This window comes from Sminthopsis crassicaudata, chromosome 5, assembly GCF_048593235.1.
Source record: "Sminthopsis crassicaudata isolate SCR6 chromosome 5, ASM4859323v1, whole genome shotgun sequence".
NCBI lineage: Eukaryota > Metazoa > Chordata > Mammalia > Dasyuromorphia > Dasyuridae > Sminthopsis > Sminthopsis crassicaudata.
The window spans coordinates 17,268,086-17,295,529 of record NC_133621.1 but is presented as its reverse complement, the minus strand read 5'-3'; the positions used below and the strand labels follow the sequence as shown (position 1 = coordinate 17,295,529).

The following is a 27,444-nucleotide window of genomic DNA, read 5'->3' as shown; positions in this document are numbered from 1 at the left end:
TCCTTTCACCAGCTCTTATTAATGGCACCTGCTGGAGGCCTCCCCTGGGCAGTGCCTCTGAGCGTCCTTCCCAGAATGTGGGCACCCACCATGGTACCGGGTGCTCTGGGCTGATCAAGCCAGAAAACTACCTCACCCAAGTTGTCAGTGCCATTTGTCAGGGCTTTGCCCAAGGACAAAAAGCTCGGCAGTGATTCCTTCACGTCCCTTCTCATCTCCGCGTCTGCCATTCATGTCCTGCCGTTGTTTCTTAGACTAGGAAGTTTGACTGACTCATCAGACTGATCCCCAACGGCCCTGCTGGCAGTGCCAGGATTTTCTTCACCCATCCAAGTACAGTAGGAATGACACAACGTGTTTTTTTCATTCATTAAACAAATCTATTGTCCTGAGGGCTCCATTCCTCCTTTCATTGGACAGTACCCAGGAATACCGGCTACTGGAATGTGTAAGGGGGAGGCCAGGATTGTCAGGAGCCCATGAAACAATAAGGACTTCCTCTGGAAGAATTGCCTTTTGTGTTTCTGGCTTCTGTTGGGTGCCATGATCTTTGCAATCTGATTTTCAGCTGTTTTTAGGCTTCTTTCTCCAGGTGTTCATGGGCTCATAGGATGGAAGGAAACTCAAAGATGACTTTAACTCGATCAGTCCTTTTGGAGCTGAGGAAATTGACTTCCATAAAGTGACTGAGGCAAAGTCACACAGCCAGTCAAGGATTTTCTGTGTGATTTTAGTCTTTATGTTGTAAGAACTTAATTATTTCTTTTGATTGCTGGCTATTAGCTTTGCAATTTTTCAAAATTAAATTTATTATTTACAAATTCCTTTCAATGGGCTCAAAGATGAGTACCTCAAAATAAAGAAGGAATTTTAAACAAACACACACACACACACACACACACACATACACACACACACACACACACATACACACACACACACACACACACACACACACACACACACACACACACACAGAGTCAGTTTATTCGGTTCCTGGTTCAAGTCTTCAGTGGCTCTAGAGTCAGGGAACTTGGATTCAAATCCTACCTCTGATGCCCTGATTGGCTCCATTGTTAGCGCCTGGGTGGGTGCCCCCCCCCCTCCCTGGTTGCCCCCCCCTCCCCGGGCTAGCTGCACAGCTGGACCAGTTTGGTGGGAGGCTGAGACAGAGGGCCTGTATCCATCCTGGGAGAGATGAGATAATGAGGCAAAAGCTAGGATGCTTCCGAAGACCTTTCCTTATTTCCACTGGGAATGTTTTTTAGTTTATCCTCACTAGGCTTGTGACCTGGGAAGCAGATTTCTTGGTCACATGTTGGAGTTTTTAATTTAGCTAACTTCTAAAAATTACAAACTTAACCACCAACAAAATAAAGAACAAAACAAAGGCCTTACAAAATAAGAAGTAAAACAACACAGAAAGGCACAGATGTATAATAATACAGATAACCATTTATAGAGTGTATATAAACTATAAATGTAGAGTTTATAGTTTATATATAGAAAATGTGTTTTTATATGTGTATATATACATATACATATATATATATACACACACACATGCATATATATACATATATATGTATAAACATTTTAACAAGGCAACATGGTGTAGTTGAAAATGGATTGGATATCGTAGCAGAGAACTAAGGTTCAATTCCCCTCAAAATTTCATCAGCACCTACTCTGTGTCAGGCATTGTGCTAAGTGCTGGGGGATCAAAAAGAAGCAAAGGACAGTCATCTTACCATAGTCATTTACTCCCTCTGGGAGCTGAGGCAAGTCATTTTTTTCTGGGTCTCAGTTTACTTTTCTGTAAAAGAACGCCCCTGGGGTCTTTTCTAGGGCCAAGCCCACAATGCTCAAACCAACCAAAGGGACACAAGGCATCTCCTTTTCCAAAGTTTATGAGGCTGCTTCCATTTGCATCCAGTCCAAACATCCTCTCCCCATCCATCCCGCCTTTAATCTTTGGCTGTTCCATCAATATCACAAAGAGGAGGGATCCAAGGACGTCACCAGACGACCGCTGTACTCGAAGTCCTTCCAGCTCCGACGTTCTGTGCTTCTGCCAAACTGGGTCTTACCGATCCTCGTGAACTCTGCCCCATATATAATAAATGCTTTTTTCCCCTCAGTCACAGGCCAGACTGGGAACTGGGACCTGACACCTCCAGGACTTCTTCTGGCAAAGGGCTGTCAAATGTGTCGTCAGTAAGAGGCGATTCCCCCCCGGACGGGCCATCTTTGGCTCTGATCTGCCCTTTTCAGCCTTGCTGGACTCCATCCATGGCAGAGATTTTCCCAGCCAACTCTGCATTTAAAAAGAGCAACTCCAGATTTTTACAAGCTGTAAACAAAGCTGTCCGTGATCACTATGTTTTTTTCACCTCTCTGTTTGGTCTGAAATAACATGTCCCATTGACATCCTAATTTCCGAAGAGTTCTTGGCTGTAACTTATTTTGTTTTTTGATAGTTTTTGATATTTTGATAATTTCATTAGAATTGGTTTCCGGGACACATCTGTGTATTTTGTTCTTAAAAGCATGATTTTGAGAAGGAGTCCGTGGGCTTCCTCAGACTTGATCTTCAGAGGAAGCCATAATACAAAATGGCTGAGAACTCCTACTCTCCAGGACTGTGGTTTTCTTGATTTATTTTTCTATGTTTTATCAACCAATTAGCATATATTGAGCACCTATTATGCATCCAGTCTTGTACTAGGCACTATGGGGGAATAAGAATGAAGTATTGGACTTTACCTAGTTGTCACTAGGTAAGTTTTCTGGGGGTAGGGACTGGGTATTGTTTTTCTTTGTATCTCTAACATCAAGTAGGGTCAAATTGCACATAGTAGGTGGTTTATAAATTGAATGGGAATTAACTCAAACCTGATAGTGAAACAATAAATTAACCCCTAAATATTAACCCTTAAACTTCTTGAGGATGGAGAATTTCTTACATCTTTATATCCCAAGTGCCTAGTATAGTGCCTGACACATAGTAAGTGCTTAGTAAATGCTTGTTGAAAAATAGAATTTCCCAAAAGAATATACTTAGTGACAGTTGAGATAGCAGATTTAATAAAATGGGGGATGTGGAAAGCTGATTACAGGAATTTAAGAGAGGAATAGCTGGCTAGGAAGGAGGGCTATTCAGCTGTAGATGAGCTTTGGGAGGTTGGGAATTCAAGGTAGGGTCTCATCTGAGGGTCAGTCCAGGGATTCCTTTTTAAGTCGATTTAGTTGTCGAGGGGCCTATGACCGGGAGCTACCTCACATTGGTGGAATTGTGGGTCCTTAAAGTATGGCCTCAAACTCAACTGGAACTCATGCCGAGCCCGCTGCAGAATTCACAGGCTTCATAGAGTCTTAGGATTTAAAGCTAAAACTGTGCCATTACAGTCATCTATTTTCCCCTCATCAAGTAGCTTTGTGCTGTTGACAGGACACGTCCTTTTCTGCCATCTTCCTCTGAATCTGAAATCTAAATCAGCCTTGCTCTAGCCAAGGTACATTGTGGGTTCTTTGGTTCACTCATCATGGGGGCTGCTTTAAATCAAGCTCCTGCAGGAGCTTATAGACTTTAGGATCTGGAAGGGGCCCCATCCAAATCCTTTCCTCAAAGAGTTTTCATTTTCTTCTCCTTAATGGGCATTTCTATTGGGGGGGGCGGTGTCTGGAAGCCACTGACATGGTTTTCTCTTCATGGCCTTCTGGTTTCGGGAGAAGGGAGAGGAAGCATGAACCAAAGCTATTATTGTGATCATCTCTTCCCTCCCATCATCCCTCCTCTACCCTCTGTCTTTTGGTTTGTAGATGAGAAAAGTCAGGGTCCCTTTTACCTCTCCAAGTCCCATCCTTCTAACTCAATCCCTTTTTTGTCACAGTATCCCAGAGAGGAGAGACATTTGGCCACTGTGCTAGGAATGGTACCTCTGTGCGTGTGTGTGTGTGTGTGTGTGTGGGGGGGGGGTGATTGGCTTCTTAGTGTTTGCTGATACTGTCTTCTTAGTGTTTGCTGATACAGAACATTACACAGAGAGGGCAGGAGTGAGGTACCTCCAGGTAAGACCTGGTTTGGGTGCTCACATTGCCTGGCACAGTCAGTGCTTTATAAAAGCTTATTGATTGATTGTAGGCGGAATTAGATTTCCTTTTGAGAACAAATGAAGGGTTTGTCTGGGCCAGTCCCATAGAATGCAATCTCCTTGAGGGTAGAATCTATTGCCTTTTTGTCTTCTTGTCTCTAGGAGAGCACGTGGCTCACACCAAGGCCTTAAAAATGTTAAACATATTTAACATGTATGGGACTGCCTCCATCTAGAGGAGGGGGTGGGGGAAGGAGGGAAAATTTGGAACAGAAAGCTTTGCAAGGGTCAGTGTTGAAAAATTACCTCCTCATATGTTTTGTAAATAAAAAGCTTTAATTTTAAAAAATCCCTTAAAAATGCCATTAAACTGAACCGAACTCTCCCTCTTGTCTTCTTCCTTTCTTAGTGCACATACATTTCAATTGACCAAGTCCCGAGGACACACGCCATTGTGATCAGCAGGCCCGCCTGGCTTTGGGGAGCAGAAATGGGAGCCAACGAGCATGGGGTTTGCATCGCCAATGAAGCCATCAGTACCAGAGAGCCAGCCCCTGAGAACGAAGCCTTACTAGGGATGGATCTGGTGAGGTAGGTGGGGTTTCACAGAGAAAGAGAGGTGGGAAAAGGAATGGGGGGTTGGGTTTGTCATCCAAGAGAGAGACAGACAAATGCATGACATACCCTGAGTGTTAGGCATTGACCTGATTATTTATTGCCTTGTGTATATAAGAAGGAAAAAAATATCCATTTATCAAGCACCTACAACATGCCAGGAACTGTGATAAGCACTTTACAAATATCCTATTTAGTGCAGGGCTTGAGGTAGGAAGGAGATCTGAACCTCAAAGGTTCCCTTCTCTTTACCCCACTTTGTAGATGGGAAATCTGAGTCTCAGAAAAGTAGGATGGCTTCTCTGGGATGGTAAACTGGAATCCAGGTCTTTCCGGCTCCTGTTCTGCCTCCCTTACTCAGGGGTTTGGACCACTCCACCCACTTTTCTAATGGCGCAAAATGGTGCCATGGAAAGAATGCTGCATTGGACTTTGGGAGGGAGGGCTGACTCTATTCAAAGATCATAGAGAGATGAGATACTGATTTTAACCTACATTTTCTCTAAGACTCTGGGCAAGCCCCTTACCTTTTATGGGTCTCAATTTCCTTCTTTGTAAAACTGGGAGGGAATATGTGGAGAGGATTACTTTGGGTCATAAAGCTCTGTTCCTTCTTTGTGACCCATGTATCCTCAACAACAAAATTCTTTCTTTCCTCTCTACTTCTTGCACCCCTCACAAGATATGAAGGGATAGTGTCAAATATATTCTCAAGTTTGTTTTTTTACATTTTATGAAGCAATGGGATGAAATCAGCAGGATTCAGTCGTTCATCCCGCCAGATGGAGAGGTAGGAAAGCCGAGTTCTGGGCCTAGCTAAGCCTTTAAGAATATAAGATCAAAGATTCAGAGCTGAAAAGACTGCCAGTAATCATCTAGTCTAAGTGGGGAGACTTCTCCACAAGGGGCTTATTTTCCTCTTCTATAAGTACATTGGACTGGAGATTCATGAGGGTCCGACTGTCTGGGACCCCATTTGGGGTTTTCATGGCAGAAATACTGCAGTGATTGGCCATTTCTTTCTCCAGTTCATTTTACAGATGAGGAAACTGAGGCAAATAGAGAAAAGTGATTTGCCTAGGGTCACCCAGCTAGTAGTAAGTGTCTGAGGTCAGATTTGACCTCTATCCCCTGCAGTGCCCCCAGCTGCCTATTTGTGCCATACCTTCCATCCAAAACCTTTACAAACAAGAGCAAACGTTTCTGGGGCACCATCCTCATTTTGCAAATGGAAGGTCTGGTCTGAGGTATCCAGATCCAGGCGAGAGTTCACCGTCACTGAGTTCCAGGTTAGTTTTTTGCCAGTTTTTGGCAGGAAGATGGATTTGGTCGCACACCTGCCCCTCTCAGTTCCTCACCTGCACAGTTCCTGTCACATTAAGTGCTTCAGAGATAAATGCCTCCTGCTTGGTGGATCGGAGGGACCTTTTCCTGTAGCTGTTCTAAGCCGGCAGCTGAAATGACAAAGGCAGCACCCACTGATGTGGTGAAAAGCACCAGGGGGTCCGTCTTAGCTTTCTCATACCCGCCCTGTAATGTGTGAGCCGAAGCTGACGGCTCGGGGGGAAGATCAGAAGGCAGAGTGGAGACTTTCCTTGCGAGAAGGAGCATTTTACAGCTGATGCTCCGGCCAGGAGACCTCGGCCGGGGCAAGAGCTCCCCTACGTGTCATGTTCAGAGGGAAAGGAGCCTGTGACATGTCACTCTTGCCACCTCCTGAGGCTCTGCAGTGACATACATTTGTACCTTTTCTCCTTTTTTCATTGGGCCTCACTGAATGATTTAGGGCACTGATTAGTATCAAGTCTGAAGGCACAAACAAGCCAATCACCCCGGGGTTCTCACAGTTACCAGCCCCATTCTTGCTCCGGCACCTTGTTCAGTAAAAGAATGGGGTGTCAAGTTCGCAGGCTGGCAATGGCCACATTGTTCTCACTCCCCTGCTGGCTCATCCCTGGCATTTTCCCGTGAGAGAGCATAGAAGGCTGAGTTACTGGCATTGACCTTCTTCTGGTTGCTTTTAGTACAACTGAAGAATTCTTTGAAGAGTCTTCTGTGGGGGGCCCTATGGCAGGGCCTGGGGAGACCAGGACCACGTGATACTGTGCCCAGAGCACTTGCTATCTAATACCTAGTTTTTGCCACGAGGGGAGCTGGGATCCTGTTGTCCACATGTTGGGAACCCAAACATAAACTCTAGATGCTAAGTTTGGAGATTTTGCGAGAGTAAATGCTGGGTGGGGACCATGAGCCAAAGATAGAGGGGATATTTTGGGATATCCCTGAGCTCAAACCAGGTCTATATGAACCCATTGTTGGTATTGTATAAGTTCTCCATTCTTCATCAGTTCATACAGATCTTTCCCGCTTTCTTTGATGCTATCCATTTTATCCTTTCATAGGTTGCTTCTTATACCACATTAGTCTGTCACATTCATGCACCATAACTTATTATCCTCAAATGGTTGAGCACATCCTTCATTTTCAGCTCTTTGCTGCTACAAAAAGAGCTGCTCTAATATTTTTATACATACCAGTTCTTTAGAAGAGATTAATGTTGATACGCTGTAGTTGAAAGGGATTTTGGGGGCCGATCGGATTTGGGGATGGACTACAGGGTGAGAATTTAATCTCAAACCACCTAGTCTTACTTCTGTCCCTTGCTAATCACTCCCATGGAGGGATTGTAGGCTTGGATGAAGAAGGAATTCGGAGCATTGGAAATGGACCTCCTAGAAAATGACAGCCTGGAAAGACTTTATAAGCACGTGTGCAGTGGTTCCACATCGCCATGCTTGGAGCTAGAATAAAGTGCTCCACTTTACTGAAGATTTGGTTATTTTGTGGATAACCATATCTTCTGAACGTCATCTTTTAGGAGGATTATTAATCATTTGGAATGATCTGAAAGAGGCAGGCTTCTGGGGCACTACAGGGAATTTCTATCTTATACAGCCTTTTTAATTATGTGTATATTAAATTTAAGTGGGTAGGACCAAAACTGCCCTGCTTGTTTTTGGCTCCTTCTGAACTTCTGTATATTTTAAAAAATGTTTCATTGACTTTTTTTTTGTTGTTCTCTCCCCATTACTGTCATTATTAATCAACTCTCCTACCACAAGCCAAAGCCCTGCCTTATAAACAATATAATCAAGCAAAACAAAACAAGGTGTGGATCATCTTTGAAAATGTCCTTCTGCTCCCCTAGTTCCTCACCTCTCTTGCCAAGAGGCAAGCTTGCCAACAGCCTTCTGATGTCAGAATTCTGTCCTTGGGGGCCAAGCATATCCAAGCTAATCCCTCTTCCACATCACAAACCTCCCATAATTCGACTTTTTGAAGAAATAGATTCTCTCCCATAATCCCTATCTAGAAAAGGAGACATCTATTAACAGGATTGCCCCCTTAAGTCCATTTGCCAATGAGCTTATTCTTATGTAATTCATTCCAAGTTTTATCATACATCTTCCCAATCATTACTGTGAAACAAAGTCTTCTTAGGAGAGCTTAAATTAGAAAGTGTCAGGCACTCCAATGAACAATTATTTGAGCATGAAAATAAGCCTGTTATGGGAATAAATGTCACATTCTTTTTAGTATCTGGAATAGCCCAGTTTAAAAAAAAGCTTTTTCAATGAAAGGGGAGGAATTCTTTTATTTTAATAACTTATACATAGACTAATGTAAAATTTACAGCGTATTTTATATATGTTTGAGTCTCAATAACCTTGTGAGAGAGATATAGCAAGTGCCATTATTTCCATTTTAAAGTTGAGAACAGCAAGGCTCAAAAGGGTTAAGTGATGTGTTTGGGTCATATAGCTTAGTGAATCTCAGGGGTGGGATTTGGTCCAAATCCCACCTATATCTTTTAGATTTAGATTTTGGATTTAATCCAAATTTTGAAGTTCTCTCTCTCTCTCTCTCTCTCTCTCTCTCTCTCTCTCTCTCTCTCTCTCTCTATATATATATATATATATATATATATATATATATATATATATATATATGTTAGCTATTATTTATTAATAGTTATTAGTTATTACTGGTTAACAATATTAGTCATTATTATCAGTGCTTGATTATTACCAAGATCTCAAAGTGGATTAAAAGGACTGGGTTCCCACTTTCTCTTTTCTCTTCAGGTTGGGTCTAGAAAGAGGGACCACCGCCAAGGAAGCCTTTGAGGTCATTGTCTCCTTGCTGGAAGAGCACGGGCAAGGTGGAAATTACTATGAGGATGGGAACTTGTGTCACACTTTCCAAAGCTCGTATCTGATTGTGGATCGAGAGGAAGCCTGGGTGCTGGAGACCATAGGGAAGTACTGGGCAGCTGAAAAAATCACAGGTTGGTGAATCTGAGGAGGAAGAAGGAGCTGGTGCAGCTGGCAGCCTCCTAGTTCCTGGGTGATTCTGATTTCTTACTGTGCAGTCACTCCCCTCTCCTGGGTCTCTCACCCACTCAGGGCTCTGCCTCTTCATTAGGTTAATGACACACTTGACATCAAGGTGATGTAGATTTGCTTCACAGGAGATAAAACTCTGTGGGGTTTTTCCCAGTCAATAGGGATTGTACCCTCTCCCACTTCTTCCTCTAAATCCACAAATTAAACAAGGATGACATCATTATCACTCCCTCCAACTAGATAAACCCGAGTCAAAGGGATAAAACTCCTGTAATTCTGCCTCTTGATTCCACTTGGCGATCTGGAACATCAGAACATACAGTTTGACTTTATTCAGCCTTTAGCAAATTTGTGGGTAATCAACACTCTTGCCCCTCTACCAGGCCGCCTTTAAGAGGAAAAAGGAAGAAGATTTATCTGGGGAAATGTGTTCCTCCTTTATGGTTCTTCTTTCTGTACAGTGCCTGATCCCAACCTGGGGCCACAGACATTCTGCAGGGTTCCAGGTAGCTAGGGCAATACAATATTCCCCCAAGGGATATTTGGTACCCAGTATTTCATATTTTAATTCTACACATCCCCAGCATGGATCTAGACTACAAATAGGAGCGTGGAGTACATTCATGGGCTGCTAATTCAAAGCATGGTGCCCAGAGTCCTCAGGGACTCCGGAATGGAAACATGGCTTACTTTAGATTATACTCACTAATAGATGTGCTGGGACAATCAAATCTTAAGTCTTTTTTTTTTTTTTTTAAAGAATCAATTCAGTATAAAAGAATGTTCTTTGGGAGCCAGAGTTATTTGCATATTAAAAAGAACTTCAATACAATATAAAGTCTGCTCAATTTAATGACCTACCAATCTGCCTCAATCCATCGAGCATTTATATTTATTGTCAAATAAAGTTTTATTGATATCTTTTGTTTTTATGTTACCCACATTTCCCAATATAATCCTCCTCTTGCTGGAGAGCTAACCCATTTAAGAACAAAAGAGTGGAGAAAAAGAAAAACAGTTCAACAAAACTAGCTGACAGAAAGACTGATTTTATCTGCAATGTCACCCCCCCCACAATCCCACATGTTCACAACAGTCTCACTTTGGGGCTAAGCTCAGTCATTCTAATTTCACAATATTCTGTTTGGTTGTTCGGTTGTTGGTGTTTAAATTTATGTCATTGCGGTCATTGTGTATGTCAGTCTCTTGATTCTGCAGACTTGACTTTGTTCCACTTTCTATGTCTTCCCATGCTTCTTGTCGTCACCACATTCATCATTTCTTACAGTGCAGAATATAACATCCCATTACATCCTTGTCTCACAACTCATTTAGTCTTTCCTTCAATGGATGGAAATCGACTTTCTCTTTATTAAATAACTGACAAGCCCGAGAATCATAAGATCATTGCTTTAGAGATGGAATATACTAGACACCATCTAGTCCAGTTTCATAATTTTGTGTATGAGGAAGTTGAGTCCCAGGGAAGTTAAGGGATGTGTCCAAATTTACAGAAGCAGAATTTGAATCAAATCCTCTGGCTCCGAGTCATTACTTTATTATACCATCTCTCTGCCTTCTTCTTCACTTCTAAGCACAGGGGATGGAAAGATAAAATTTACATTTTCCTCTCTGTGTGTGTGTGTGCGCTGTATGACTCCTCTTAGGGTTTTCTTGGCTGAAATACTAGAGTAGGCTGCATTTTTTTCTCCAGCTCATTTTACAGATGAGGAAACTGGGGCAAACAGGATGAAGGATTTGAGCTCCTGAAGAGGAGTTCCTAACTTCAGATTTAACACTCTGGGGCACTATGGTGTCACCTGAGCTGTCATTTATAGATATATACATCACGCATGTTATGTGCAAGTACAAATTATATAAAATAACAATTAGAGGGGAAAAAAGAATTAAGTGAACGCTGTGATGGTTATCTCTATTCCAGAAGTTCATTTTCAGCAGAATTCAACTAAAATCCATCTCCCTCTTTTCTCCATAGATCTATTTTTAATTTCAAAAACACTGAAGTTGTGCAGCTGCTGCTTTTACTGGCTGATTGCAGGAAGTCCTATTACAGATTCACGTCCTGATAAATGTACATTAACAAATTGCCACTATGCATCAGCCCAGTTAAGGAAGAAAAATCTGAGGGTTTGCTTATGGGATAACTTAGCATGAATTGTATGGAAATCATTCCTGCAGCCTGAGAGTTTGCTTTTTTAAAAATTGCTCTCTTCTACTTTCCTCTCTGATGACAAAAGGCAAAAAGAGGCTCGCTGTTGTCAGCAGCTTGTCTTTATGGGGAAGTGAGAGCAGGAAGAATGGAGAATTCTGTTCATCAGGAGTCCCTGGTTTTTGCTTCCCATTTTCAAGTGATAAATTGTTTTCTTGTAGCTTATGATTTTAGGTTTTTCCTTATCTCCTGTTCTTTGGGATTAGCAAACAGGACTACCACTGATCTAGCCACAGTGCTTAGCTAACAATTGCCTCTCATAAGACACCCCCTCCATATGTTGACCCTCGAGAGTCAAATAAAGTTTTATTTTTTTAATTTTAATTTTTTTAATTCTTTTCTTTTCCCCTGAGGCTGGGGTTAAGTGACTTGCCCAGAGTCACACAGCTAGGAAGTGTTAAGTGTCTGAGACCAGATTTGAACTCAGGTTCTCCTGAATTCAAGGCTGGTGCTCTATCCACTGCTCCACCTACCTGCCTCCCAAATAAAGTTTTATTTATTTTTTTTTAATTTTTATTTTTTTTTTAATTATTTTTTTGTCTGAGGCTGGGTTAAGTGACTTTCCCAGAGTCACACAGCTAGGAAGTGTTAAGTGTCTGAGACCAGATTTGAACTCAGGTCCTCCTGAATTCAAGGCTGGTGCTCTATCCACTGCTCCACCTAGCTGCCTCCCAAATAAAGTTTTATTGATATTTTTTGTTTTTATGTTACCCACATTTCCCAGTATAACCTTTCTCTTGCCAGAGAGTTAACCCCTTTAAAAACAAAAAAGAGTGGAGAAAAAGAAAAACAGTTCAACAAAACTAGTGTTTAGCTAATAGTTGTGTTTCACAACACCGCCTTTCCTCTATGTTGACTCTAGAGAGTATCTTGTAGACCCAAGTCTAACTTATCTCATGGGTATGTTGAGTTTTGAGGTACAGATATGAGGATAATAAGTCTCTTTTATTTGCTTTGTGGGTGTTAGGGGAACTTGATGTCCAACCATTCACAGGACAGGAAATCCAGAGTCTGGGTATATTTTGATACAGATTTTGCTGGACTTCATTTATTTTTCTAATGGGAGGAACTTTCAGATACTGCACCACAGTTTATTGTGTAGAATGTTCACATCATGATTCACAAGCAACTTTTTAGACTAGCTAGTATTGTTCATTCTGATGAGAAGTGGCCTGGCAAAGGAGGTAGATTGTAGGATTGACCCTCGACAGTTGCTCAGATCAAATCCCACCATGGATGTTTATTAGCTGTGTGACAACGAACAAGTCCTTAAACCTTTCGAGGTTCAGTTTCTTCCTCTGTAAAATGAGACAGTTGGACTGGATGAGATGGCTTGAAAGTCTCTTTTAGCTCCAGGTGTAGGTCTTATGACCAGAGTTCACATCTCACCTCTAAAGATTGGAGCCTGTGGAACAAACAATGATGAATGTTGGAGGGGATGTGGGAAAACTGGGACACTGATACATTGTTGGTGGAGTTGTGAAAGAATCCAGCCATTCTGGAGAGCAATCTGGAATTACACCCAAAAAGTTATTAAACTGTGCATACCCTTTGACCCAGCAGTGCTACTACTGGGATTATATCCCAAAGAAATACTAAAGAGCGGAAAGGGACCTGTATGTGCCAAAATGTTCGCGGCAGCTCTTTTCGTAGTGGCCAGAAACTGGAAGATGAATGGATGTCCATCAATTGGAGAATGGTTGGGTAAGTTGTGGTATATGAAGGTTATGGAATATTATTGCTCTGTAAGAAATGACCAGCAGAAGGAATACAGAGAGGCTTGGAGAGACTTACATCAACTGTTGCTGAGTGAAATGAGCAGAACCAGAAGATCACTATACACTTCAACAACGATACTGTATGAGGATGTATTCTGCTGGAAGTGGAAATCTTCAACATAAAGAAGAGCCAACTCACTTCCAGTTGATCAATGATGGACAGAAACAACTACACTCAGAGAAGGAACACTGGGAAGTGAATGTAAATTGTTAGCACTACTGTCTATCTACCCAGGTTACTTATACCTTCGGAAGCTAATACTTAATGTGCAACAAGAAAATGGTATTTACACACATATATTGTATCTGGGTTATATTGTAACACATGTAAAATGTATGGGATTACCTGTCATCGGGGGGAGGGAGTGGAGGGAGGGAGGAGATAATTTGGAAAAATGAATAAAAAAAAAAAAAAAAGATTGGAGCCTGTGTGATATTGGGCAAACAATTCATTTAGCCTTCTAGTTTTGCATGGGTTTCTCATCATTATTCACTTTTCCAGACCTGGGTTTCTTTCGTGTGTGTGTGTGTGTGTGTGTGTGTGTGTGTGTGTGTGTGTGTGTGTGTGTGTGTGTGTATAACAAAAGTCCACAAGTGGTTTCCCTAAATAACTATCCGGAATAGCCAAACATGTCTCTTGAAAAGGATTTTCTACCTTTCTGAGGGTAATAAATGCTTAGCTGCTCTTCAGCCAGATGGTGGAAGTACCTCATATATTTTTCTTTAATTGCAAATTTAAGCTCAATTAAGCATTATCTATTCACTCCTTCATACTCTTTAGTCATGAATGGCTAGGTTTTTTAGTTTTCCTGTTGTGTTGCTTAATGGAGGTTGCCCAGAAAGAGGGCAAGATGGTGTCTTTTTATATCTACCCAATTTAACACGTTCCAGTTTTACTTCCTTCCCATCATTAAGCACCAAAATGGGAGGGGCAATGGGGGTTCTCGGGTTCCAATGGCTTCTTTCGAGATGTATTTCGAATTAACACAAACTTTACTCTTTTTGTAGAGGGAGTGAAGTGCATTTGTAACCAGCTTTCCATCACATCCAAGATTGATGCAGAGCACCCTGAGCTCAGGAGTTATGCTGAAGGTCAAGGCTGGTGGACTACAGACCAAGAGTTCAATTTCTCAGAAGTGTTTTCTCAAGCAGATGACTATTCAGGCTGTTGTTCAGTCAAAGACAGCCTAGAAAAGCAAGAGGGTGAGTAAAGGCACCCTTTAAGTCTCTCTCGTTTGGTCTCCTGGGCAACATACAAATAAGTAAGTCTCCTTCACTTCTCAGATTTTCTGCAAGACTTAGCTGGCATCCTCCCTCCTTCACTGAACCTTTCCCGGTCTCCTTTCTCACCCTTTTCTCTTTCCTTCAACATCGCCTTTCATTTATACTGTACACACTTGTATTTATGCAGTGAGCACTTTGAGGATGGGAACAGAGTTTTTGCCTTCTTTTGTGTACCCAGGAATTAGCACAGTGCCTGGCTGTACTAGTAACTACTCAATAAATGCTTGTTGCTTAAATGACTGTTAAAATGAATAAAAGGGAGCGGACAGAATGGACATTAAGTATGGAAATCCCGGCTGATGTTGAGATAGGGGAAACTATGAATTGGGCTTCTGTTTACATTTCTGTTGTCGAACTCTTCCACTGTCTATTATCCTCTAATCCAGTGGTCCTCAAACTTTTTAAATAGGGGCCAGTTCACTGTCCCTCAGACTGAGGGAGGGCTGGACTAGAGTAAAAACAAAAGCTCCCACTCTGTCTCCGCCCCTCAGCCCATTTGCCATAACCCGGTGGGCTGCATAAATGTCCTCAGCGAGCAGCATCTGGCCCGAGGGCCATAGTTTGAAAACCCCTGCTCTAAACTGTTAATCTAGTCATGTTGTCTAGCCTATTTATTTGAGGTTATCAAGTTCAAAATGACATTGGAGATCATCTAATTTAGCCCTCTTCTCCCTAATTTTACAACTGAAGGGACTGAGGTTTGGAATGGTTAGGGGACTTGAGAGAACTCCAATTTGAACTCAGATTACCTGACTGGAAGGCCTTCACTCCACTGTGAATTTTAATAAAAACGAGAAAATTAAGGTGGACAATCCCTGACCCCGGAGTCAGAGGACCTGGTTCAGATCCCATCTTTGTTATTCATTATACCTGTATGACGATGGCCAAGTCGCGCTTCATTTCATTTGTGAAACAAGGTGCCTCTGAAGGAAGCCCTTTCCAGCTCCAACTCTCCGCTCCTGTCAGGTCTCATTGACTGTTTTTTGTGTTAAAAGTCTTGGAACTCCACAGCTGACATACTGAGAGGCTACACAGAAAGAAGGCTGACCTTGGTTTTAGGAGACCTTCCCACCTCAGATTCAGGACTCTGCTTCCTCAAGCCTCAGTTCTTCTGGGTGTTAAATGAGTTTGGTAATAAAGCATGACAAGAAAAGGACTTTGAAGCCACAAAGAAATGTCATAATCTTTTTATTAAGATTTCTTGGGTTTCCCGAGTTGGTGCTCCCTTGCTACAGGATCCATAGTTTTATTGCTGTCGGTGAGGGATTTCTAACCTCAGGCCCACATATCCATGGATAGATTTTAGGGAGTCCATGAATTTGAATGGGAAAAACTTGACATCTTTATTTTCACTATGATTCCCCCCCAATAATAGTATTTTATTTTCCAATTACATATAATTTTCAACATTTTTATAAGATTTTGAATTTCAATTTTTCTCCCTCCTCTCTCCCTTCCCCCTCCCTAAGACAGTAAGCATTCTAATATAAATTGTACTTATATAATCAAATTAAACATATTTCCACATTAGTCATATTTTATTTTCACTATCTTCTAATTGAAATTTAGCATTTCCTTCAATTATTTAAATACAGTACTCTGAGAAGAGGTCCGTGAGTTTCACCAGACTATCAAAGGGAACCAGGACACACAAAAGTCAGACCTCTCTTTATGAACATGGATTACGATCCTTCTCCTATTTGGTAGCAGTCATCGAGAGATGCTATGGCTGGATATTCATCCCCTTTGGCCAACTTGATAAAGAGCTCTTTGAACTTGGCCATGCTGTCCCTTGGATCTCTGACTATGCCAATCCCCTGATCAACAAGTGGCTCCCTATTACTTCCAAGGCCCACATATAAACTCATCTGTTTGACATGTAAAAGCCTTCGTGACCCAGCTCCAACTCACCTCTCCAGGCTTACTACTTTTTACTTTTAAGTTATTGTTTATTACTGATCTATCTATATTGATTACTCTTATTTCCACTTTCTGTGGTCCAGTCAAAGGTCCTTTCTGACCCTCCCTCCTCTTTTCTCTCACGCAGGCTGCGCCCTCATTCCTGAAATGATTTCTTCCTTACTTTCACCTCCCAGTTCTTGTTTTTTTCAAAGCTCCCCCCATTGCTACCTCCTGCAAGATCTCTTTCCTTATTTCTCCTGATTACTGGCACCTCTTCCCTTTGGAAAAACGCATTTTATTTATTTCTTTATATACTTGTACATATGTTGGGCTTTCTTAGCCTTTTGTGGTGTCGTGGACTCTCTCTTTGGCAGTCAAGTAAAGTTTATGGGTCCCATCTCAGATTCACATTTTTAGATGTTTAAAATCAAATACATAGGAATATAAAGGCAACCAATTATACTGAAATACAGCTATTAAAATATTGAAAAAATTATGTTCCTAGACCCAGGTGAACAGTCCTTGGCATAGACTGTCTCCTCTTATAGAACATAAACTCCCTGAGGGCAAGGACCATTTCTTTTTTGTCTTAGTACTCCCAGTATCCAGCTCTTAATTGGTGCTTGTTGATTGTCTGATTAGACAGCAGCCAGCCAGCCTTTCTGCCACACAGTTAAGGTTCCTGTGTTTATACAAGTCACTTGTCAGATATTGATCTGACTGTGAATGTTTTTGTGGGTATAGTATAAACAAGCAATAGTTGGCGTGTCTTCCCCCAGAGATGTATTCATCTATGTCTTACTCTTCCTTCCTCCCTCCCTCCCTCTTTGCCTGCCTCCCTTTTTTCCCTCCCTTTCTCCCTTTTTTCCTTTATTCTTTCCTTCCTTTTCTCTTCTTTCTCTCTTCACAGAGAGCATCACTGTGCAAACCATGATGAATATTTTGCGAGATAAAGCCAGTGGGATCTGCGTAGACTCTGACTCTTTCCTCACTACTGCCAGCATCGTGTCTGTCCTGCCCCAGGAAGGGAGTTCACCATGCATCCACTACTTCACCGGGACCCCGGACCCCTCCAGGTGAGCCTGGACAGTCACGAGGTACAAGTTGGTGGTGACGCCTTCAAAGATTTTCTTTTGTTGCTGAAAAAAGTCTGATTCTTCCGCTGATTAAATGCCTGTGGCCTGTAGTTCTCCTGCCTAAATCTCTCATTTTATAGCTGAGAAAAATGAGGACCAGATGAGTTAGGTGACTTGTCAAGATCATCCAGCAATTTAATGGCAGTGACAGGGCTGGAATCAGGGTTTCTTACCTTCTCTCTTTAATGAGGTCACATGACCGGCCACACCAACCCAGGTAGTGCAGAGCAGTAAACTTGGACCTTCTCCTAGTGAATCTTCCTTTTAGAGTAATAACGACCTAACAAAGTGCCTTCCTCTCAGAAAAGCTACAATGTGGTCATAGGATTGTAGATTTTGAGCTGGAGAGGGAAATATTAATACATTTGAAAAGGCTAAATTACAGAGAAGGTAAATGATTTATGTAGGGTCACCTAGCAAGTGTCAAACTGACCCTAGATTGCTTGATAGTGTGCCTTCTATTAATACTGCTTGCACTACAGCTTGCATCTATTAGTTGCATTTTACCAGTGAGGAAACTGAGGCACAGAGAAGTTAAATGACTTGCCCAGGCTCACACAACTAATAAATGTCTGATGCAGGATTTGATTTCAGCTTTCTCTGGCTCCAAATTCACCATACTGCTCTTCAAAGATCTTGGGGAAAGGCATAAGGTTGGGCAGCAGTATAAGGAAGAGAGAACTGGACTAGGAATTTGGGAAACCTGGGCTCCAGCCTAGCTCTGCCAGTCATGAATTCTACTTAAAGCAACAAATCTATCGTGTTATTTTTTAGATGAAGGAAGGGACCTAGAGAGTTGAAGGGGCTTGCCCATGATCACAGGGCTGGTGGGTGATGGAGGCAGGATTGGATTTTGGGGATCTCCTGACTCCACCTCTCTGGCTTTTCCAAGAAGTATGATTCATGGGGTTGACCTTAGAGCATCTTAGGACTGGAAAGGACCTTGGACAGCTCCTTCATGATACAGGTGAGGGAGTTGTGTCTGAAAGAGGGAGGATCCATTCTGCACCAAGACTGCCTCCATGATCGTTCCCAAACACTCTTCATTCTGTGCTTTCTCTCCTTTTTTATTTTAATCAAGCAAATTCATCCTTCTCAATAGTGCACTCATTTTCTTATTGATGAGTATAGAACAATCCTTCTTTCAAACGAATTCAGTTTGATTCAACATACATTAAATGTTTACTCTGGGGATACATGGACAGAAATCAAACTTCAACTAAGCTGGTGATGACAGAGGAAGGTGACCCCAGAAACTTAACGGCTAACTTCTGTTAGAAAATATAAGCCCCTGAGGGCAGGGATGAATTTTTTTAAGCTGTCTCAGTGCCTAGGGCAGTCCTGATACATAGTTAGTAATTAATAAATGCTTGCTAATTGGTTTGTCTACCTCAAGTATCGAGTCTGAAAAGTCTCCCTGACTTCTCTTAGCTTTGTGATCATGGGAAATTCCATTTGGGTATGAGTTGGACTAGATAGCTGCAGAGGTCCCTTCCAGATCTTGAATTCTGGGATTCTGTCATTCTGTGACTGCTTGAAATTTAATCCAGGACTTGTAGTCTATGAACAGAGATGGTACAGTGGGAATAACATTGGATTGGATTCAAATCCTGGACTTCGGCTTCTTGAATGCAAAAGGAGATTGTCGGAAGCACTTTGGGGAAGTGGATTGAATTCTGAGTGTAGAATTTTCTGAGGACTTGAGTTCAAATTCCAGTTCTGTTATTTATTCATTACATTACCTTAGGCAAATTGCTTCTGGGCCTCAATTTCCCCTTCTGTAAAGTAGAATTTGGGATAGGTGGCCACTGATGTCCCCTCTAACTTTGCATCTGTGATCCTATGACTGAGGGATTGCTGAGGTCCCTTCCAATTTCAGATTCTATGAATCAAAATACAAATCGAGATCCAGCTGTCTCCAAATGTGGGGTTCTTGTTGGAACATCCTACTTCCTTAATTTTTGTTTCCCTTTTGTTCCAGCTAGACACACAGGTTCACAAAGTCTTCTTTGAATGACAAAGGTATTTTGGTGACCTCCTTTTTTTAAATACAAGAGACTCCTTTATCTCAAAGTAGACCATTATTGGTGTGCATTTGAAACCAGAGAACTGGGAAGAAGCAAAACCCATTGGAAAAAGCCTTTGTCTGGTGAACAGACACAGTTGTAACGAGGGATGCCAGATTTCAAGGGCTCTGAAAGTACTTGCAGTCCTTCTGAAGAGTAGGAAAATCCGTATTGGCACTTAGTTAGCAAAAAGAATTAATTAAAATGGGAAGCTGCCAGTGGCCTACTTCCTCTTTCCAACAGTTGCCTCCAGGTCAGCTCTTGTTCCTTTTCAGGCTTTAAAAGTTTCCTTGAGAGTGAATTTCTTGCTGCTTTCCCTGGACATGGTTGTACCACAAACATTTCTAGTTAGGGTTCTGTGCTCTGTGACCTTAAGAAAGTGATTTCGTCTCTCGGGACCAACTTCTTCATGTGCAAAATGCAAGGGTGAGATTAGACAAAAATCTTAGATTCCTTCCAGTTTAAAAAAAAAATCTAACCTTATCATTCAAGGATTGTAGATGAGCCAGGGGTTAGAATGCAGGCTTTTTCATTTCTTAGCAGCCAAGTAGAAAGGAATCATTTGTCTTGAGGAAAGTGGATGGCTTAATAAAATTATAGAAATGGACTGGAAATACCTCATCTATAATTTTTTGAGGTGAAAAAGTGCTTTAGATTTTCAAGTAATTTTAAAATAAGGTTCTCTGAATGATTAAGCGCTCCCTTGATGAATGAGCTACATTACCCATAATGACAGAGGAAAGATCACAGATTTGGGGTCCAATATTTTTTAGTAATTGCATATGTTAACATTTCCCATTTTGTCATGGGGAAACCCAAGGCATCATTGCAGAAATATTGCTGAACTAGGCAGCGAGGGATCCGCTATGTGTGTGATGTTGGGCTGGTTGATGGAGTGGAAGACCTCCATTGTAAAACTGAGCCAGACTAGACTAGAGGACCTTGGAAGTCTCTCCCGGCACTAATATTCTATGACTCTGTGATGAAAGGTAGGGTGGTGTGGTGGAAATAGCCCTAGAGACAGAGTTCCAGCTTGGCATGCTATTTACTGTGGACAGAGCATTTAAGCTAACTGAGCCTTGCTTCCTTCATTGGATTGTTGTGAATAAACTCTTTGGAAACTTTGAAGAAAGTGAATTTACACTGAAGATCTTTGCACATATTAGAAACAGACTTTTTTTTTTTTTTTTTAGCACAACCTGTGATTTCATCAGCATATGACTCTAGTTCCATCAGTCTGCATTGGTGAAGGTCAGGAAACTCTTTCCAATAGTGCAAGTTACACTTTCTCTGGGGGGCCATCTGTGCTTCTGAGGGATTTGTCCAGGGTTGTGCAGCAACTCTGGGTCAGAGTAGGCCTTCAACCCCAGTTCCTGATTCCCAGGACCAGCCTCTACCCACTATTCTATGCTGACTCCCTGAGTGTGCTTGTAACTCCATTCTGCTTCTACTTTCTGGGCACAGGGCCAGATCAGTGTACTTGGAAAACACTTGGTAAAGAGTGTGCTGTCTTAATTAACCCTCCCCAGTTAGATCGCGGGGACCCCCAAATGACATCATGACATTATTACTTCTGTCTTTTCCTGTTCCAGATGACTGGTCTTCAATGTCTTTTTTTATTTGCTTATTTATTCCATTCATTTCTTATAAAAGCTTTTTTTGTTGTTGAACATGTTACCTTCATTTATTTGGGGGAAGCAGAGGAAGGGAGCAGGAATGAATGGGGAGAATGATAACATTTAATAATTTGGGATGAAAGTATCAATAGTTGTACTTGAAGCTTGGTAAGCCATCAGATAACAACACACACATATAGTTGTGGTTTTTGCAATAATAGCAAAAATAATAAATTGGATAATATGGACAACACGTATTATCACTTTAATTGGCCCAGCATCCTGTCTTTAATTCCAGAAGGAAGAATTTCCAATAGGAAACAAATATAAGGTAACATCTTTATAAAAGGAAAGAATTAGAATGGAAAAAAATCGGACACCCTCAGTATTCTGAGGTCCCCACAAAGGGGAATCCTGTGGACAGTGGAACATTGAGTCTACTGTACTGATTAGATGGGGAGAGGAGCAGGAAGTCATGTGAGCAATTCTGACCTACTTTGGCCCAACAGTAAGCAATGGTCACGTGCCCATCTCTTTATCCTTTGTCCTTTTCCTTTGTTCCCTTTCCTTCCCAAGGACTTGACCAGACTAGGTTGACCCTGACTGGGGATGCTGGGCAGGCTGAGGCTTGTGGCTTGCCAAACTGGTTCTGAAATCTTAAATCAGGAATATTCACACTCAACAGACCCATGAGCACGGGAGAGCCTAGGAGTTGAGAACTGCAAAGGACCTTAGAAACCGTCAAGTCCAACTGTCTCATTTGACAGATGAGGAATCTGAGGCCTAGGAGATCAGATAACTTGTCCGAAGTTATATCATGGCAGAGGCGAAAGTTAACCCAATTCTGATTCAAAATCAAAGACTTTTTTTTTCCTCAGAGTTACCAGTATTACATGATAAAAAGTGCTTTGCAAGCCTTAAAGGGCTGTGTAAATGCTATTATTATTATTATTATTATCTGGAAAGCTACCTTTGGAAGGCAGTTAGACAAGCTCTGAATTTACTGTCTGAGAATCAGTTGAAGGAACTGGATATATTTATGGAGAAGACTTGGGGAGGGGGGCATGGACAAGCCTCCTGTCTTCAGTGCTGTGAAGGGATTTGAGGGATTTACCCCCAGGGGGCAGCACCAGGAGCATGAGTGGCAGCTTGCAGAAGGAAGCTTTAGGATATACAGAGAACAAGGTGGACAGAGAGCACCCCACCCCTCGGCGCTCTGGGTAGATCTTTAAAACTCTAAGTTAGAGAGAAGGTGCTGGCTTGCATTAGTGGAGGAAATGGCTTGCACTAATAACACCTCTATCTTTAATATTCTCCTATTAGGCAGTGATGCAGAGGGGAAAGAGCCTTTCAGGAGAGTCCATAGGGCAGGTTCCAGTTCTTGATTCATCATTTCCTTGACATTTATCACACTGTCTTTTCAACATGATAAAGATCAGTGATTAAAAAAAAAATAGTTGACACTTTTACACTGAATTATACTTAGAGCTGGAAGGAAGCCTTGACCTCATGTGATCCAACTCCTTCATTTTAGAAGTGAGCAAATGGGCTTTCAAAGATTGGGTCACCTGCTTAAGGTCACTGAGGCAGGAGAATTCACACCAATTCAGCTGCCTTGTGAACATCCTGGTCCATGGATACCAGGGAGGACTTGGAAGGTCATCGGAGATGGTCTGTGGCAACAGGGTGGGAGCCTGGTAGTATGCCAGTCCCTGGCCCAACCCCCTGGTCAGCTTTAGCACAGTGGGATGGAGCCAGTCTGAACAACCCCAGGGCAGACAAGAGTACTTGTGGTCAGTGGTCAGGTCCCTAGAAGGATCTCTGAAAACAGTAGCACAAAACCTCTGAAGCTTGGCAGAATACATCCTCCACTCTCTGAAATCGAACTCTATTTTAGCAAAGAGTTAAAAGCCAAGTAATAGGCTAGGAAAATGAGCAGACAACAGAAAAAGATTCTGACTGTTGGAAGTTATTATGTGACAAGGAAAACACACACCTCCAAAATAATAACAAAGTCAAAGCCTCTACATTGAAAGCCTCCAAGAAAAATAAGAATTAGGCTTAGACCATGAAAGAGTTCAAAAGGGATTTTGAAAATAAAGTAAGAGAGACAGAAGAAAAATTAGGAAAAGAATTGAGAGTGGATGCAAAAGGAAATAGCAAAGGAAAAAGCAAAATTGGCCAATTGGGAAAGGAGGTACATAGCTCACTGAGGAAAATAATTCCTTAAAAATAGAATTGAATAAAAAATAAATAAAAAAATAAAAAATAGAATTGAGTAAATGGAAGCTAATGACTTTATGAGAAATCAAAATAAAATAAAACAAAACCAAAAAAAGGGGAAAATATAAAATATCTCATTGGAAAAACAATGAATTTGGAAAATAGATCCAAGGGAGATAATTTAAAAATTATTGGTTTTCCTGAAAGTCATGATCAAATAAAAGAGCATGGACATCATCTTTCAAGAAGGAAAACTGTTCTGATATTCTAGAACCAGAGGATAAAATAGAAATTGAAAGAATCCACCTATTACCTCCTGAAAGAGATCCCAAGATAAAAACTCCCAGGAATGTTGTAGCCAAACCAATCCAGCCCGATTCCCCCTGCATCCAATGTGGACCTCAGTGATATGTTTGTTGATCCATCACAAAATGTAGACCCTGGACAAATCTAGTGCTAAGCATAGACATCTGAGTCCGGCTTTCAAGGCCCTTTGCTCTCAGATTGCTTTGAGCCTTTTCCCACTGCTCTCCTCTTTGTGTTCAAAGCTTCAACCAGACTGGACTATTTGTCTTCCGAACCCAAAGCTGGACTCTATCTTCTTTCTGAGGGGGTTAGGTGAGGTGGGGGAATGGTACATTAGCACATAAAAGGGACTTAGTTTCAGGCAAAATGTATGGAAGAAAATTCTGGCTTGATTGCTTACCAGCTGTGTATTTCTCTCCTCTCTGTGGCTCAGTTTTCTCATCTGTAAAATGAAATTTTTTAAGGCTCTTTCCACTTTTAAATATATAAACTTCTGCTGTCCTTAAGCCTGTTTCACTCAATCTGAACCTCAGCTTCTTGAGTGCACAGCGGACATAAAATCCTTGTCCCAATCATCGTTCGTGTTTGCTGCACAGACTAGATGTAACTATATACAAATAAGCTCTTCAGAGACCTTAAAGTGTGATAGAAACAATCAGGGAGTGTCCCTCTTCAGTCGCCCAGAGAAAGTCGCCCAGAGTTCTTGGAAAGTGGAGGCTCTTCTCCACAGGTCTCAGGGCTGGGGATGATTGATTTGTCTGGCATCGAATGCCAGAATCCTCTTGGATCAGGCTGCGAGGGTGACTGGAAGATGAAAGAAAGCAAGTCCGGAACCAGCTCCAGAAACTTCGGAGGTGACATCGGGCTGGCTGGCGCCATAATTGTCTGGACGTCCTCAAACTCTCTGGGAGCCCAGGGTCCTAGGGCTGGAATCCCCAGCCAAATAGTACTTTTCATGCTTTCGTTTTAGTAATCAGCCATGAAGAGCCTTTGAAATGGTTGTGAATGCTTCCCAGGTGTCTTCCCTAACCAGCTGAGCATTTGTGCCAGGCGGGCAACCAGCACCCCGGTACCCCTAGGATATCTGTGCTGAGTGCTCCACGCCTCTTAAATCTACCTCAGGACCATTTGACAGATGGGGAAACTGAAGCACAGGGAGATTATCTAATCTTTACAGCCAAGAAAACATGCTTGGGGAGCTCTGAGTCTGGAGCCGGGAACACCCGAGTTCAAATACAGCCTCAGACACTTACCAGCTATGGCAGCTTGGGCAGGTTACTTAAGCACAGCCTGCCTCAGTTTTCTCAACTGTAAAATGGGTGCTAATAATGGCACCTACCTCTCAAGCTTATTGTGAGGATAAAATGAGAGATCTGCTAAGTGCTTTATGGGAGCTATTTAATAAATCCATCTTTCCTTGTATGTAGATTGCTCCTTTTTATCAGCTCAGAGCACAGTATGCTATTATTCACCAATGGCTTGCAGGCTTTCTGTAGAACAGACTCTATATAACATGGAGGGGATGAGGGAGGCGATCCCCTTCATGGAGTTTGCCCAAGGCAGAAGGCCGGAAAAGTGGAACTTCAGGGTTTCCTGTGCTCGTGTAGCCCACTGCTGTCCTGCAGTCCAGGGTTTCTGGGACAGCCATCATACTGTTAGTGTTCATGTTCATTGATATGACATTTGTATTGATTTACTCTCTCTCTCTCTCTGTGTTTCTGTGTCTGTCTCTATCTCTTTCTCTCTGTCTCTGTCTCTCTCTTCTTTGTTTCCTCCCTCTTCTTGCCCCCTTACCTTTCCTCCTTTTCTCTCTGTCTCTGTGCATCTGTCTCTCTCTCTCTCTCTCTCTCTGTCTCTGTCTCTCTCTGTCTCTCTCTGTCTCTCTCTCTCTGTCTCTCTCTCTGTCTCTCTCTGTTTCTGTGCCTGTCTCTATCTCTTTCTCTCTTTCTCTCTGTCTCTCTGTCTCTGTCTCTGTCTCTTCTTTGTTTCCTCCCTGTTCTTGCCCCCTTTCCATTCTTCCTTTTCTCTCTGTCTCTGTGCATCTCTCTGACTTCTGGCTGCTTCTCACTGATAGATGACACTTGTTCTACAGCAGTGGTACCAGGGGTATGGGCCCAGTGCAGGCCCAGCAGGAGTGAGCTCCCAGTTGTCTGCCTCTGGCCCTTGCATGTATCTCAGCCTGCCCCCGCCTTTCAGCGATTCATGGGCTCCCAGCATCCTTTGAGGGATAGGGGAAAGCAGTTCTTGTTGGAGCTCATCCACTTCCATTCCTATTTGGAGAATCAGTTTCTCCAGCTCGATACATAGAGTTGTGCCATTCACCATCTACAGTAATGGAAGAGAACAAAGGAACAACCAAAAAGGGAAAAAAAGTTATTCTTATGAGCCTTTCAAAGGCTAGAAATGGGGACAGCTCAGTGGTGCAGTGGATGGAACACCAGCCCTGAAGTCAGGAGGACCTGAGTTCAAATGTGGCTTCAGACACTTAACACTTCCTAGTTGTGTGATTCTGGGCAAGTCACTTAACCCCAATTGCTTCAGCAAAAAACAAAACAAAAACAAACAAACAAAAAGGCTGGAAATATGCTTTTCCTTCCTAGGTTGGCTATTAGGGTCCTATCTTCGATAGGTTGGAGAAGGGGAAGAGGGAAGGAGAAAAGGTGAATTCTAACCATTTTCTACCTTCTCCTCTGCCGCAGGCTCTGCAGTCTAAGGACAGTAGTTTCCTTTTACCTCAAATACAATATTCCTTGTCCTATCTTTAGACACTTTTCCTGGCTGTCCCCTAAGGTGTCCCTCCTTACCTCTGTCTCCTGACTCCATTCAAGCCTCATCTAAATCTCCACTTTCTATGAAACCTTTTCCAGCCTTCCTAATTATTAGTGCCTTCCCCCTGAAATGGTTCATTTATTTGTGCATTGTATATTTTTGCTTATTTATGTATTCAGCTGTCTATCTAGTGTAGAGACAGTTATAAATAATTATTTGCATATTGTCTCCCACACGAAGCTGTGAGCTTCTTGAAAACAGAAATTTACTTTTTTAAAATTCCCAGTAGTTAGTACAGTGACTAGCACATAGTAGGTGCTTGATAAATGCTTTGTTGACGTGACTTGAACCATGGGATCAGAGAAGGATCATGGAAGGGAACTCAGAGACCATTGACTATAATCCCCTTATTAATGACATGCCCAAGATCACACAAGTAGTAAAAGTCTAAGACTAGATTTGCACTCAGGTTTTCCTGACTCAGAGGCCAGCATTCTATCTATTGCACCACCTAGTTGCCAATCCCATTCTTAATAATAGCTAGAATTTATATAGCACCTACTATCTGCCAGGCACTATGCCAAGTGCTTTACAAATATCACCTCATCTGATCCTCACAACAAGCCTGAGAAGGAGGTGCTGTTATTATCCTGATTTTGCAGAAGAGGAAACTGAGGCAAACAAAAGTTAAGTGACATGCCCAGGGTCACACAGCTAGCAAGTGTTAGAGGGTGAATTTGAACTCAGGACTTCCTGAATTCCAAGGCCAGAGCTCTGTGCCCTGTATTGCTCCCTAGCTATCTTTCTGGCCTTAGGTGGTTGGAGTAGGTGATTTCTAAATCCTCTGCTAGTCTTAAAGCTCTGTGCTACTATGAAACCCAGCTGTTTTAAATTATTTATTATTATCTTTATTATTAATAACCTCTCTAGTTAACAGTTTTTTTTATCTGTACGATGGGGGTACGATGGGGTACTGAACTGAGCTAGATGGCCCCGAGTTTCTTCCTCCTTTGTGTTCA

At 42.1% G+C, this 27,444-nt stretch overlaps 1 protein-coding gene across 1 annotated transcript in view; it reads left to right on the top strand.

The window, feature by feature from the left end:
• The window catches only part of SCRN1 (secernin 1), a 61,018-nt gene that overhangs the window by 27,740 nt on the left and 5,834 nt on the right, over positions 1 to 27,444 (top strand). Inside the window, exons 3-6 of the mRNA XM_074266683.1 lie at positions 4,504 to 4,685; positions 8,855 to 9,057; positions 14,132 to 14,326; positions 17,220 to 17,385. Coding sequence (XP_074122784.1) covers positions 4,504 to 4,685; positions 8,855 to 9,057; positions 14,132 to 14,326; positions 17,220 to 17,385 — 746 coding nt within the window. The remainder of the gene's footprint in view (positions 1 to 4,503; positions 4,686 to 8,854; positions 9,058 to 14,131; positions 14,327 to 17,219; positions 17,386 to 27,444) is intronic.